Source organism: Hydractinia symbiolongicarpus, chromosome 10 (assembly GCF_029227915.1).
Source record: "Hydractinia symbiolongicarpus strain clone_291-10 chromosome 10, HSymV2.1, whole genome shotgun sequence".
NCBI lineage: Eukaryota > Metazoa > Cnidaria > Hydrozoa > Anthoathecata > Hydractiniidae > Hydractinia > Hydractinia symbiolongicarpus.
This window is the reverse complement of record NC_079884.1, coordinates 27,168,194-27,184,388: the sequence shown is the minus strand read 5'-3', so window position 1 is coordinate 27,184,388 and position 16,195 is coordinate 27,168,194. Positions and strand designations below refer to the sequence as shown.

The following is a 16,195-nucleotide window of genomic DNA, read 5'->3' as shown; positions in this document are numbered from 1 at the left end:
TTGTTTGAGCGAACATGTTGTTGTAGTTTGCTCTGGTTATCTACCAATGTGTGAAAATCAGTGTGCTATTCCCTCTCGCTTTTCCCATCGTACATTGAACGATCAAATTGGTTTAGTTTCAGCTAGTTCGAGCGAACACGTTGTTGTAGTTTGCTCTGGTTATCTACCAATATATAAGTGTTGATATTGGCAATTTGTGTTTCGTTCTTTTGAAAAAAACTAACTGAGTAATGAGATAATCAGTGTGTTATGTGTGAAAATCAGTGTGTTATTCCCTCTTGCTTTCCCCATCGTACATTGAACAATCAAATTGGTTTAGTTTAAGTTTGTTTGAGCGAACATGTTGTTGTAGTTTGCTCTGGTTATCTACCAATATATAAGTGTTGATATTGGCAATTTGTGTTTCGTTCTTTTTAAAAAACTAACTCAATAATGAGATCATCAGTTGATTTCTACCGTCATTGGAGTTTTCGGCCCCGTCCTAGCACGGACTAATCAATAACTCCTCGTGATAGTGGGCCATACCTTTGTTTAGGTATTCTCATCAGTTAGTAAGAACAATTTTCTTTTTTTAACTTACCGTTCGCATTGTCGTGTAACTGAAACAAATTCAAAGGATCGTTTTGATTCATGATGCGTATGTATATCTTGCGTATGTATGTCTTGCTACGACAGCTACTCGAGTGAAAAGAGGTCGATTTTAAGACATGTGCAGCCATATATAGTTGAAGGGCCGTTTAAACGGGCCGTTGTCGACTGTTGTTCGTATTTTTCAAAAAAGCGCAATGTGAGTATTAGTTGTTGCCATAGCGATATGGGTTATGATTAATTTAAGAGACCGGTTGCAACTTTGTACTCAGGTCTCTTTTATAAGTAAAACACAATTTAGGATTTTTGTACGGCTAATTTCAGAGTTGGACACGGCTAAAGGTGTCCATGCGTCACGTTTTGTTGAAAATTTGTGTCAACAGGCTGTTCTACAGTATATTTTTTGTTTGATATTTTAAGGCACAATGGTGGTGCATAATGTTGCTATGGTAATATGAATTTTAGTTGGTTTGGAAAACAGTTTAGGTGTCAAGTGTCGTTTAGAAGTTGATTTGGGCACTATGTCTCTATGTTGTTGGATGGCTGTGGTAACAGACCGTTACTAAATGTCGTTCGATTCGACCAATTGTAAATATATTTTTTTCATATCATGAGTACAATGGTGTACGTGTGAAAATCAGTGTGCTACTGCACTCCCGAAGAATTCAAAAGTCTAAAAAACCTTTCAAAAAACAAAGACATAGTAATTAAAAAAGCCGATAAAGGTGGCTCAATCGTCATTATGAACAAATATGATTACGTTGACAAAGTACGCAAGCACCTTGACAATAAAACGTACTATTCAAAGATCTTGACTGATCCGACAAAGGATCTTATTACAAACATACACAGCTTTATTGAAACTTTACTCTATCATCACAAAATAGATAAAAACACAGCGAAATTCATAACACCTACCAGCCCCATCCGAATGCCACTTTTTTATATATTACCTAAAATTCACAAGGATGGCAACCCTGGTAGACCAATTGTATCAGCTGTGAATTCACCTACGGAAAATATATCAGAATTTTTAAATCTTTGTTTACAACCACTCCTACCCAAGCTGAAATCCTATATAAAGGATACGAAACACTTTATCACACGCATAAATAACCTACCAAAAATAAAGAAAAATGCTATTTTAGTGTCGGCAGACGTTACGTCGCTTTATACCAACATACCACACAAAGAAGGTGTGGACGCGTGTATACACTTCATGAATATCTTTCAGCGTCACCTACCAAACTTTACACCAAACGAACAAGTTACACGCGTACTGTTCTCCTTTATTTTGGAACACAACTATTTTCAGTTCCTTGACGAAATTTTTCTACAACTAATAGGAACTGCTATGGGAACGAAGGTTGCACCACCATATGCATCTCTTTTTCTCGGCCTGTTCGACGAAACACACATATTTAAAAGGTTTCCAGGCCTTCTTACAATTTACCTCCGCTTCTTAGATGACATTTTTTTCATATGGGAGCATGGAGAAAACAAACTCAAGGAGTTCTTTACGTACCTCAATTCAGTACACCCAACAATAAAGTTTACGTATAAATTTTCCATCGAGGAAATAGATTTTCTGGATACCACTGTCTATCTCGATCCAGCAACGGGAGACCTCAAAACAAAGCTATACATCAAACCTACTGACACACGAACGTTATTGCACTACAACTCCTACCATCCATATCACACGAAACAGAGTATTGTTTACTCACAAGCCCTGCGCTATCGTATGATAACGAAAGATAATATACTACTTCAAAAAGAGTTGGACCAACTTAAAAACAACTTACTATTGAGGGGCTATAAGTTCCGTATGGTCAACTCAACGTTTAAACAAGTTTTAAATATGAACCAGGAGGACGTACTTAACAATAACGTAAAGAAACTCAAAGACAATAAAAACAACGACAGCGCCAACGGGAGAAAAATTAATAACAAAAAGAAACGGAGCAAAATCGACGGAATAAGCAGCAGCGTCCATAACAATGACGTTTTGCCCTTTATCATCCCTTATCATAGAGCGTTTATTCCTGTAAAAAATATTTTCAGGAAACATTGGTCAATCATTATAAATGACAGAGAACTGCATAAAGTTTTTCCAAACAAACCATTTATTGCATTCACAAGACACAAAAACATCCAGGACCACCTTGTCCGGACGAAATTGGGGACTGGTGACTAAATCTCTAGCGGCTGAATCATGCTTGTAATTAGAATATGCGCTTTTTTAGAAGTACGAAGGAAATACCATCATTGATATAAACTGTGATTTTTTATAAGCGTAACTTTCTTTATATAACAGCAACTCTCTTCCCCCATTACCCACTCTGTTATAACAGGGAAACTGGATATGCGCCGTTATAAAACACAACATCAGAATACCTTCAATGAAAAGACACTGGGAACTAACTTGTTCCGTCATTTAATGAAGAAGTGTAACGAACAAAGGTACCGTTTATTCTTAAACACAAAATACAGCAACATCGTGACATGAGCACAATATACCAACTCTCTCAAGAAGAAGAGAAATCCATATCATCATAGCAACCCATTGTACTCATGATATGAAAAAAATATTTACAATTGGTCGAACCGAACGACATTTAATAACGGTCTGTTACCACAGCCATCCAACAACATAGAGACATAGTGCTCAAATCAACTTCTAAACGACACTTGACACCTAAACTGTTTTTCAAACCAACTAAAATTCATATTATCATAGCAACATTATGTACCACCATTGTGCCTTAAAATATCAAACAAAAAATATACTGTAGAACGGCCTGGTGACACAAATTTTCAACAAAACGTAACGCATGGACACCTTTAGCCGTGTCCAACTCTGAAATTAGCCTAACTTGTGTTTTACTTATAAAAGAGACCTGAGTACAAAGTTGCAACCGGTCTCTTAAATTAATCATAACCCATATCGCTATGGCAACAACTAATACTCACATTGCGCTTTTTTGAAAAAGACGAACAACAGTCGACAACGGCCCATTTAAACGGCCCTTAAACTATATATGGCTGCACATGTCTTAAAATCGACCTCTTTTCACTCGAGTAGCTGTTGTAGCAAGACATACATACGCAAGATATACATACGCATCATGAATCAAAACGATCCTTTGAATTTGTTTCAGTTGCACGACAATGAGAACGGTAAGTTAAAAAAAGAAAATTGTTCTTACTAACTGATGAGAATACCTAAACAAAGGTATGGCCCACTATCACGAGGAGTTATTGATTAGTCCGTGCTAGGACGGGGCCGAAAACTCCAATGACGGTAGAAATCAACTGATGATCTCATTATTCAGTTAGTTTTTTAAGAACGAAACACAAATTGCCAATATCAACACTTATATATTGGTAGATAACCAGAGCAAACTACAACAACATGTTCGCTCTAACAAACTTAAACTAAACCAATTTGATTGTTCAATGTACGATGGGGAAAGCGAGAGGGAATAACACACTGATTTTCACACATTGCTTTCAGACAACTCGCTTGTCTTTCGTTGTGCGAAACCCTCGTTTCTCCTTTCGTGTATACACAGTGTAAACGCAGTGGCTAGGGAAGAGGGAAATACGCTACAGTTTATTTTATTGGTATTTCGTTACTGCAAAGTTCTCTTGGAAAAATTGTTTCTTTAAAAAATTGTCGTAAGATTTATACTCATCTTCTGTAAAAGAGCACACGCCTTTGCGAAAACGTTGTTGTAAAACCAGCAACTCGCAATTAACCACCAGCATTAATTAACAAAGACAAACGTCAATACTGATTGTGATATACAAACAACGTCGACTTTGCGCATAATCACGCCTTGCAAACTCGTCAACAGTTTTTTATGAAACAGTACTGGCACTACTTTTAAAATCTCTCGATAAAACACAATCTTAGCACAATTGTGCTAATTGACACCTTTGTGCCAGTGCTATTCACAAATTTGCGTCAAAAAAATAATAAATGCTCAACTGCATAACCGGGACTGTAATAAATCTAACTAACTTAAATTTTTGCTTCATGGTTTCAGAACGAAAGCACACCAAATCACCAGGCATCGTAGGGAAAACAAAAAGACTGTTTGTCAGTGGTAGAAAACAACAGCGAAAAAACACACCAAAATCCCTCGATGCAATAATGGACTTCGAATTGGAGGATATGGATATAACGGACTTCCCGTCTCAAAATGAAGTACTAAAGGCGCCTCCTCTAAACACACCATCTACATCAACTAAAACAACAACCTCGACAACAATGGCAACCAAAAAAATTGAACCTGTAAAGCCACCAATAATAAATAATATTGGACCTGGCGACAACCTTGGTAATTCGACGACAAAATCTAAAGGTGGAGATGAGATCGAACGTTTCATTTCAATGTCGATTTCAAAGGTTTCACCAACAACCAACCGTGAAGCACGAGAAAAGTACATCAAATCCACAAACAAACAATTGGATCATTTGCGACAACTTCAGCTGCTAGAGGCACACGTCACCAATAAAACAATGCCATCTGGGCTCAAAGTGAATATACGCTCTACCGTGAACTTGCCGGAAGAGCTTAAAGACAAATGGAATACCACTATACATTCCTGCAGTGAAACACTCCTGCAAATACTGTTGGAACACCACCAACAGGAAATCAACATTTATCAAAACGAGCGTGACAAACTCAAACAGGAACTCCCAGAGGGAGAATTAACTACCCTGAATAAAACCTTAATTCAGGAACACAATCAAAACGTGGCAACTCGAGAAAATAGAAAACGCTCCCATGACCACTTTAAAACAAATAACGAACACATACATCGCAAACAACCACGTTTTCGACAACAACAAACACCTCGATTTCATCAACAACAGCAACAACGATTACAACAAACACCAAGATTCCAACAACCACAAAAACAAGGACATTACCCTTCAAAAAACTTGTCAAACTGGAATCGAGAAAAATACCGATAATTAAGTGCCCGTCAAATACAACGGGTCACATTTCATGTATAAAGTATAACACCGAACACTTTGAGATCCAGATTCCTTCTTCAAAGAAAAAAAACTCTGTTAAACAACAATTTTATAAGAAAATAAAACATAAACAAACAAATAACCTTGTTGTCAATCTCTCAAATATTACTTTAACAAACCATGACCACTCTATTCTAAACAAAGGGCTCAAATTTGTTCCAACACCTACATATGTTAACTCCCGCAAACACCTTACGTTAGCGCTCAATAAATTACGAAATCGCATGTACACAAAATATTATTTTTATCAGAACCCGCGACCTGAAGCAGGTCTTCACCGTCGGTCTGACTGGATGGCACCTAACCCTAAAAACACAACACTCCTAAAATTTATCAACTCCATCCATGCTGATATTGAAACGTTCATTGACAATTCCCCCCTCCTGAAAGATAAATACAACTGCACTCCCGAAGAATTCAAAAGTCTAAAAAACCTTTCAAAAAACAAAGACTTAGTAATTAAAAAAGCCGATAAAGGTGGCTCAATCGTCATTATGAACAAATATGATTACGTTGACAAAGTACGCAAGCACCTTGACAATAAAACGTACTATTCAAAGATCTTGACTGATCCGACAAAGGATCTTATTACAAACATACACAGCTTTATTGAAACTTTACTCTATCATCACAAAATAGATAAAAACACAGCGAAATTCATAACACCTACCAGCCCCATCCGAATGCCACTTTTTTATATATTACCTAAAATTCACAAGGATGGCAACCCTGGTAGACCAATTGTATCAGCTGTGAATTCACCTACGGAAAATATATCAGAATTTTTAAATCTTTGTTTACAACCACTCCTACCCAAGCTGAAATCCTATATAAAGGATACGAAACACTTTATCACACGCATAAATAACCTACCAAAAATAAAGAAAAATGCTATTTTAGTGTCGGCAGACGTTACGTCGCTTTATACCAACATACCACACAAAGAAGGTGTGGACGCGTGTATACACTTCATGAATATCTTTCAGCGTCACCTACCAAACTTTACACCAAACGAACAAGTTACACGCGTACTGTTCTCCTTTATTTTGGAACACAACTATTTTCAGTTCCTTGACGAAATTTTTCTACAACTAATAGGAACTGCTATGGGAACGAAGGTTGCACCACCATATGCATCTCTTTTTCTCGGCCTGTTCGACGAAACACACATATTTAAAAGGTTTCCAGGCCTTCTTACAATTTACCTCCGCTTCTTAGATGACATTTTTTTCATATGGGAGCATGGAGAAAACAAACTCAAGGAGTTCTTTACGTACCTCAATTCAGTACACCCAACAATAAAGTTTACGTATAAATTTTCCATCGAGGAAATAGATTTTCTGGATACCACTGTCTATCTCGATCCAGCAACGGGAGACCTCAAAACAAAGCTATACATCAAACCTACTGACACACGAACGTTATTGCACTACAACTCCTACCATCCATATCACACGAAACAGAGTATTGTTTACTCACAAGCCCTGCGCTATCGTATGATAACGAAAGATAATATACTACTTCAAAAAGAGTTGGACCAACTTAAAAACAACTTACTATTGAGGGGCTATAAGTTCCGTATGGTCAACTCAACGTTTAAACAAGTTTTAAATATGAACCAGGAGGACGTACTTAACAATAACGTAAAGAAACTCAAAGACAATAAAAACAACGACAGCGCCAACGGGAGAAAAATTAATAACAAAAAGAAACGGAGCAAAATCGACGGAATAAGCAGCAGCGTCCATAACAATGACGTTTTGCCCTTTATCATCCCTTATCATAGAGCGTTTATTCCTGTAAAAAATAGTTTCAGGAAACATTGGTCAATCATTATAAATGACAGAGAACTGCATAAAGTTTTTCCAAACAAACCATTTATTGCATTCACAAGACACAAAAACATCCAGGACCACCTTGTCCGGACGAAATTGGGGACTGGTGACTAAATCTCTAGCGGCTGAATCATGCTTGTAATTAGAATATGCGCTTTTTTAGAAGTACGAAGGAAATACCATCATTGATATAAACTGTGATTTTTTATAAGCGTAACTTTCTTTATATAACAGCAACTCTCTTCCCCCATTACCCACTCTGTTATAACAGGGAAACTGGATATGCGCCGTTATAAAACACAACATCAGAATACCTTCAATGAAAAGACACTGGGAACTAACTTGTTCCGTCATTTAATGAAGAAGTGTAACGAACAAAGGTACCGTTTATTCTTAAACACAAAATACAGCAACATCGTGACATGAGCACAATATACCAACTCTCTCAAGAAGAAGAGAAATCCATATCATCATAGCAACCCATTGTACTCATGATATGAAAAAAATATTTACAATTGGTCGAACCGAACGACATTTAATAACGGTCTGTTACCACAGCCATCCAACAACATAGAGACATAGTGCTCAAATCAACTTCTAAACGACACTTGACACCTAAACTGTTTTTCAAACCAACTAAAATTCATATTATCATAGCAACATTATGTACCACCATTGTGCCTTAAAATATCAAACAAAAAATATACTGTAGAACGGCCTGGTGACACAAATTTTCAACAAAACGTAACGCATGGACACCTTTAGCCGTGTCCAACTCTGAAATTAGCCTAACTTGTGTTTTACTTATAAAAGAGACCTGAGTACAAAGTTGCAACCGGTCTCTTAAATTAATCATAACCCATATCGCTATGGCAACAACTAATACTCACATTGCGCTTTTTTGAAAAAGACGAACAACAGTCGACAACGGCCCATTTAAACGGCCCTTAAACTATATATGGCTGCACATGTCTTAAAATCGACCTCTTTTCACTCGAGTAGCTGTTGTAGCAAGACATACATACGCAAGATATACATACGCATCATGAATCAAAACGATCCTTTGAATTTGTTTCAGTTGCACGACAATGAGAACGGTAAGTTAAAAAAAGAAAATTGTTCTTACTAACTGATGAGAATACCTAAACAAAGGTATGGCCCACTATCACGAGGAGTTATTGATTAGTCCGTGCTAGGACGGGGCCGAAAACTCCAATGACGGTAGAAATCAACTGATGATCTCATTATTCAGTTAGTTTTTTAAGAACGAAACACAAATTGCCAATATCAACACTTATATATTGGTAGATAACCAGAGCAAACTACAACAACATGTTCGCTCTAACAAACTTAAACTAAACCAATTTGATTGTTCAATGTACGATGGGGAAAGCGAGAGGGAATAACACACTGATTTTCACACACAGCAACAAATAAAAATGCAAAAAGTTTAACAAAATCGAAGCTGGCTAACAAATCTGCTAGAAATATATACTTGCTTTGCCATACCCGAAATACACCAGGGAAAATGGTATACCAGACATTAGAAAAAATTGTTAGGTCACACAAATAAGGTTATTGCAAAGTTTCCACAACATACAGATTCTAATGCATCATTGCAAATTAGCTATTTAGTCTATTGCATACAGCAACCTTCCCAATGCGCAAACGTACAGTGCATGATAACAATGCAGTGTTTTCGAATTGAAGAATCGAATATTATTTTAAACGGTAACGTAACAGATGTAAACATTGATTTAACTTTGTTTACATTAAGGTTTATTATAACGACATCAACCACTTCGTAGCGTTAAAAACAGTAACAACGAAAAAATTCTTTCTCTTTTTAATATAAACTCTTCTCTATTATATACACGCTGTATTTTATAAGAATAGTGTTTGTTTTTTTCGTTTCGGCCTTCATGTTCTTAACTTTCCCTGGTGTACTTGCCCATTGCTTTGGAGAGAAAAAGGTTCAGTCATACAAATTTTTATATTAAAACAAACAACCAAGCTTAGACATATTCTTAGGATATTCTGACCCATTGTTTAGAGTATATTCTTACAAAAAAATGTTAAGTATGTTCAGGCTAAAGACAAAACATATTTAAAGGTTACCTCCCGAGCAAAAATAAGTTGCCCTAAAATAATCCACAACAACATGTTATTCGACAAAATAACAATGTTTTTCACTATACTTACAGATTAAAGGAGTACCATTGGAAAAGAAATTGACTTAGTACTGCTGTTTAGCTCCCTCTCCAAACCCTAGTCAGCTGTTTCCCGTGGAAGAATCCACTGTATTCCATTTAATTTATGTAGCAGATATATGTCCATCAAAAAACAAACAATACAGCAGTGCGCATCTTACATCTGCATTATTATATAAATGACCAAAAAAATTAAAGGTTTTCAACAACTGCAGTATTTATGTGACATTTAAAATCTAAATCTACTAAAATTACCTGCTCTGACCATCTGACAAATGCGAAAATTATTCGGAAAGAAGTTTCCAAAAGCATTTCAACATACATCTCACCCATAAAATTTAAATCACTTAAAACGCCACATATATACAAAAAAGCTGATCAATGTCAAACACAAATCTCTCTCATTGTATATGTTAAAATCAGTTAGTTTATTGCAAACCCTGCCAAAGGTTGAAACACAATGTGAAAAATAAACAATAAATTGTGCCTCTGACAGAATTTTTTATCTAAGGTGTAAAAAAAGGGATTTGCAAGGACAAATTATAATGCAATAAAACATTATTTGATATATTGCATACAGTCCTTCCTCACCAAACTTTAGACAAAATGCCAACAAAAAAACGGTGTTTAAATCTAAAATTAATAAAGTCCTTTTAGCAATTTGCATGCTGTTTTACCATCAATAAAGTAAACAAAATTTCAAATCTCACATAATATTCTGTCACAAATTTTCATAAAATATATACATAAGTCATAATGAGTCATGTTAATCAACAGCAATCATTCTATATATAAGTTCATTTTATGTCAATTTTTGCACCAATTTTGCAACACAAAATACAAATTCTAAATAATACTAAAATCTCTTATTTTGGTCCTTCGCATACCGACGGTCTCCCACAAAAGTTTAATCAAAATGTGAAAAATGAGAGGTAACAACAAAATCAAAGTTTGCAAAATTTAACTATTTCAGTACATATATCTACTGCATATGCTCTCTAAAACAATATTTTAATCCAAAATGCCAAAGAAAAACAGTTTGCAACAAAAATCAGTTATTTCGATAATATTGCATACACTCTTTCCTCACAAAAGCTTCACAAACTGTAAAAAAAAGAATGGTTGTAGGGAGTGCTTCTGATTCAACAAAAAAAGTTTTTTTGACATATTGCATCTAGCCCTTACCCAATAAATCTTACACAAAATTTCCAAAACTATATACGATTTAGAACACATCAAATTTAAATCGAGAAGGATCAGTCATTTCGATATATTGCACAGAGTCCTCCCCAGTAAGAATTTATACAAAGCTTGCAAGGTGTAAAATTGAATTCTTCTTCTGTGTATATATATATATATATGGTCCTTCCTCGCAAAATTAACATAAAATGTCAAAAAGGTTCAGATATAACATCTAACACAACAAAAATCAATTCTATCAGTATATGTCATGCCATTGTCTTCCACCAAATGTTCCCCTTAAAGTTTCACAGACACAGCCTGTAAATTAAAAACAGCTAAGATCAGGTATTTTGGTCTATTTCATACCATTCTGTTCCAAATAACTTGGTAAAACAGAAATGTCAAAAAGAAGAAAAAAATAGCTTACAAAGAGTATAAAATTGAAATCAACAAAGTAGCTCTTTTGGTGTAATAAATATAAGCCATACGCACAAAAGTTTACACTAAATGTAAGAAAATGGTTGTGTTTAGTAATTCTAAATTAAGAAAAGTCAGTTCTTTTAGCATGCTGATTAAGGTTTTTGCCCACAATTTGAAACAAAATAAGTAATTTCTGAACTTTATTTTCAGAATATTTGGAGGAAAAGAACTTCGCAAACCAAAAAAAACCCAGGAAAATTTTTAAAATTTTCAGGGTTAATAACGTTTGATGTGTTTTGTGGGAATATATATACTGGGAATCTTTAGTTTAAAGCTAGCATTAGCTAGCTACAGCAGCTAATAGCTAGTCACTTAAATATAAACTGGAGACTTAGCTAGGTATAAAGAACATGGCTACATATATATATATATATATATATATATATATATATATATTCCTAGCTAGCTAGCTAGCTAGTTGTTAGTGGTGGTTGGCTTTTTATGATGCTAGCTATAAAACATGTCTGGCAACAATAATATAATCAAAACTGAAAATAAAACATGAAAAAACCTTACAGAACCTTGTTATGATTAATTTATAAAACCATGCTCTTCTTCAAATGTTTTTTTAAAGATTTATTTTGAATGAAAGAGTAGAGAATAAAAAGAACAGCCATCTTTTTCGTAAACACAATTTCCGTTTTATGCTGGGAGCTTCATTTAACAGTCCGTATGCTTTGTGAATATCTAATACCGTTTCATATGTAGCGATACCTATATATATATGCTAACATAGAGTTTTTTGGCATAAGGGTATATATATTTATATCGTTATTAGCAGCGGGTTATATATTTACACCTTATGTGCGATTTCTATGAAGTAAATCTCTAATCTTTTTAGTTAAATTTTAGCGTACAGCCACGTCATAAGAAAGTGACCCGTGATTTCCGTGTCGTGGACTCACAGTTTTACTCACGCAAGGGAATTAATATATAAGATACAGATACTGTTCAGGGAAAAAACTTCAGTCAAATATACGTAAGTAAAAGAGTGCCCTTGCCTTTGCTTCTTTTTGAGAAACCTTCGCCCCTTACCTGGCCGATGCAATCGTGTTGGTGGGCTTCGCCCTCCTGAAGGACAAACCCCTGTTTTTAACCAACTTTATATTTATGAAGCAGGTAGGGCTCTTAAAGGAAGAATGGCACGCCAAGAAAATAATGGCTGTCGTGAAGACGTGATGCAAACTGTTCAAGATGTTATGGACAGAGTAAGCCCGTTTACATGGCTGAAGTAGAAGCTGAAGAATTAAATCAGGCAGCAGTACAAAACCGTGCTCCATCTGAAGTGCGTATGTACATGAGAGTTGGCAATGACCGAAGGCGCTAAAACTTGCCACATAATGATGAAGTTGCTGCAGTATTTGTTGGCCAAGATGGAGCACCTCCTAGAAACAGGGATGTTGCTCATTATCCGCGTGGAGGTGATTTACAGAATATTTCCGCAATGTCTGCAAACTTGGAGCCAATGGTGTATCCTCTTTTTTCCAAGGGGTGAACCAGGTTGGCATAATAAGATACCTCATGTTGCTGTACGTACAACCCCTACTCGCAACACTACTACTATGTTGCAGTATTATACTTACGGTTTAGCTAGTCGGGAATATTTCAGCCCGATTCATTAGGGTAAGAAATTGTTTCAGCAGTATTGTGTTGATTCTTATGTTAAAGTTGAAGGTAATAATTTAAATTACATTCGAGCAAATCAAACCAACCTTCGTGTTATTAGTTATGAAGGTTTAGCTGACTATTTGAATGCACGAGCTGAAGAGTGAGGCCTTCAACCGGTCGTAGTGTTGTTCTTCCTTCGAGTTTTCAAGGAAGTCCACGTGCCATGGCTTAAAACTATCAAGATGCTATGGCAGTTATTGGTAGGTTTGGAAAACCTGATTTTTTTCTGACTTTTACGTCCAATCCAAAATGGCGTGAAATTACAGAAAATTTGTTTGCAGGCCAACGTGCACACGATCGGCCTGATTTAGTTTCTCGAGTTTTTTAAATTGAAACTAAATGAGCTCCTTAAAGATGATACTGAAATGGGAGTTCTAGGTAAGACTATAGAACATGTGTATGTTATAAAATTTCAAAAGATGGGTTTGCCTCATTGTCATTTGTTAATTCATTTAGATCCCGATGGCAAACTTAGGGATGCAGATGACATAGACAGTGTTATTTCAGCAGAAATTCCTAATCAACAGGAACAACCTGAGCTGGTTGAAATTGTACGATCGTGTATGATTCATGGACCATGTGGGCATCTGAATCCTAATTCCAGATGTATGGAAGATGGTGTTTGCACAAAAAGTTTTCCAAAGAACTTTTTAGCATATATGTAGCTGAATTCAACGGATATCCATTATATAGACGTCGTGATAATGGTATACATATCAATGTCAATAATGTTGACGTAGATAATCGCTGGATTGTTCCATATAATCCATGGCTTTCCAAGAAATACAATGCACATTAAACTTGGAGGCGTGCATGTCTATTAAATCTGTTAAATACCTCTATAAACATATTTATAAAGATCAAGATTGTGCCAACATTGAGATCAATGAACGTATTGATCATGATGAGGTGCAGACATTTTTAGATGCGCGGTATGTCAGTGCACCGGAAGCTATATGGCGTCTTTTTGAATTTACCATGCACCAGCAATCTCATGTTGTCCATAAATTGCCAGTGCACTTTCCAAATAACCATATTGTTTATTTTCAGCAAGGACAGGCTGAGGAGGCTCTAGACAGAGCTGCAGATCAGGCCACAAAATTAAAAGCTTGGTTTGTGTTAAATGCAGAGAATCATGATGCTCGCCAATATATGTATCCAAATATTCCTCTTCACTTTGCTTTTAATAAGAACAAAGTTTGGAAACCAAGACAACGCGTCATGGTAAAATTGTGTCCAGAATGTATAGTGCGAGTCCTCGCGCAGGTGAGGTTTTTTATTTACGTATGTTGCTATTGCATACACCTGGTGCAACTTCTTTTGAAGATTTACGAACTGTCAATGGCAATGTTGCTGAAACATTTCGTGACGCCTGTTTACTGCGTGATCTCCTGCAAGATGATACTGAATGGAACAATACTTTGCAGGAAGCTGTTAACTTTCAGATGCCTCGGCAATTAAGGCAACTGTTTGCTGTGATACTTACTCACTGCGAACCTTCTGATCCTTTTACTTTGTGGAGAAGGTACAAGGACGCAATGTATGAAGATTATATTCGCCAACAGAATAAGGAACAGGCTGAGTACAGCCTGCTTCAAGATATTAATTCTGTACTTGGGCAATTTGGTAAATCTCTTACTGATTATAATCTTCCTCATTTAGATGAATTACCCCCAGCTGAAAACATTGATGTAGCTATGGAGGCTGAAAGAGCTGCTCAACTAAGGGTTCAACTTACTGACGAACAGACTGCACTGGCTAATGCAGTCATAGAAGCTGTTATAAATGTTGCTAACAATGCAGCCCAAAACAACCGTCTGTTTTATTTAGAAGGTCCTGATGGTAGTGGGAAAACCTTTACTTATAAATACGTTATTTCTGAACTTGCAGGTAGAGGTTTTCAAGTTGGAATGCTACATTTACTGGCATAGCAGCAACACTTTTGAAAAGGGGCACCACCATTCATAGACTACCTGTTCCTATTGTAGAGAACAGAACATGTAGTATAACTCCGGTTTCTGCTTATGCTGCAGAATTGCGACAAAAGAGACTCTTTTTACTTGATGAAGCTTCCATGATTCCTAAGCACGCTTTTCATGCAATAGCTTCCATTTGCAGATACAGTTGTTCTTTTGGGTGGTGATTTTTCACAGTTACTGCCTGTTGTCAGACAAGGAAAAGCAACTGAACTTGAGGACATGTGTTTAAAAAGTTCTCCATTATGGCACTTGGTTAAAGAATTTCCATTACATGGAAACATGAGAACAAGGCCAGGAGAACAACAATTTGCTGCATGGCTTCTGCAACTTAAGAAAGGTGTTTTAACTGTTTGGGAGCAAGAACCTTTCCAAGGTGCAACTGAAGTACCATCCCAATGTGTGATACAAAATGAATGTATTGTTGATACTTTGTTTAGGGATCTTTCACCGGAAATTATGGCATCATCTGTGGTACTAACACACACAAATGATGACTCACTTATCATTAATGATCAGGTGTTGGCGCTGTTGCCTGGTGAAGAAAAAGTTTATTTTAGCGCAGATGATGTTGTGTGTGATAAGGAGGAGGAACGGAATCAATATCCGTTAGAATTTTTAAATAGTAGCACACCTTCAGGTATGCCTCCTCATTGTCTTAAATTAAAATCTAGTGCTATTGTTATGTTATTAAGAAACATAAACATAAATAATGGTTTATGTAATGGCACTCGACTAATTAAAAGACAACTGTGTCGATGCTGAAGTAATGGCAATGCCATTGGAGATAGGGTACTTATTCGCAAGGTGCAACTTGCACGTTCGGATACAGGTATGCCTTTTGTTTCACGTCGCAGACAGCTTCCACCAAGGCTGTCCTATGCTATGACAATAAACAAGGCACAAGGTCAAACCTTTAAAAAGGTTGGAATATTGTTGCGCAGGCCATGTTTTTCTCATGGTCAGCTGTATGTTGCTTTTTCTAGAGCAAAAGCATTTGGTGATGTTCGAGTAAGTGTTGTTCCCTCATCCAGGCAAAGGTTTTTTAATAGGGAATGTTATACTCAAAATGTGGTTTACCGTCAGGTTGTTACATAATTCATTGAACAATTGTGTTGTAGTATATGTAATGCAAATATAAAATAAACAAAAAAGATAATTTGCTCTTTATATCTATCCGCCGTGTTGTGCGAAATGTACTGCCAA

At 36.2% G+C, this 16,195-nt stretch overlaps 3 protein-coding genes across 3 annotated transcripts; all 3 read left to right on the top strand.

The window, feature by feature from the left end:
- The first annotated feature begins 1,330 nt into the window (after positions 1 to 1,330).
- On the top strand, positions 1,331 to 2,785 carry LOC130613040 (uncharacterized). Its single transcript, XM_057434359.1, has one exon. The coding sequence runs from the start codon at positions 1,331 to 1,333 to the stop codon at positions 2,783 to 2,785; it is 1,455 nt and encodes a 484-aa protein (XP_057290342.1).
- Positions 2,786 to 5,931: 3,146 nt separating this feature from the next.
- LOC130613039 (uncharacterized) lies at positions 5,932 to 7,587 on the top strand. The gene has a single exon (XM_057434358.1). The coding sequence runs from the start codon at positions 5,932 to 5,934 to the stop codon at positions 7,585 to 7,587; it is 1,656 nt and encodes a 551-aa protein (XP_057290341.1).
- A 6,194-nt stretch (positions 7,588 to 13,781) lies between these two features.
- Positions 13,782 to 15,754, top strand: LOC130613038 (uncharacterized). The gene is made up of 4 exons (XM_057434357.1): positions 13,782 to 14,256; positions 14,340 to 14,903; positions 15,002 to 15,111; positions 15,167 to 15,754. The coding sequence occupies exons 1-4, from the start codon at positions 13,782 to 13,784 to the stop codon at positions 15,752 to 15,754; spliced, it is 1,737 nt and encodes a 578-aa protein (XP_057290340.1).
- Positions 15,755 to 16,195: the final 441 nt, after the last annotated feature.

What these genes read in the sequence shown, in the direction of transcription:
- LOC130613040 (XM_057434359.1), top strand. Translation starts at nt 1,331, where the DNA reads ATGAACAAATATGATTACGTTGACAAAGTACGCAAGCACCTTGACAAT.
- LOC130613039 (XM_057434358.1), top strand. Translation starts at nt 5,932, where the DNA reads ATGGCACCTAACCCTAAAAACACAACACTCCTAAAATTTATCAACTCC.
- LOC130613038 (XM_057434357.1), top strand. Translation starts at nt 13,782, where the DNA reads ATGGCTTTCCAAGAAATACAATGCACATTAAACTTGGAGGCGTGCATG. An exon ending in CGTTATTTCTGAACTTGCAG is followed by an intron (nt 14,904 to 15,001) that starts GTAGAGGTTTTC and finishes TTCCTATTGTAG; the next exon opens with AGAACAGAACATGTAGTATA. An exon ending in TTCCTAAGCACGCTTTTCAT is followed by an intron (nt 15,112 to 15,166) that starts GCAATAGCTTCC and finishes GATTTTTCACAG; the next exon opens with TTACTGCCTGTTGTCAGACA.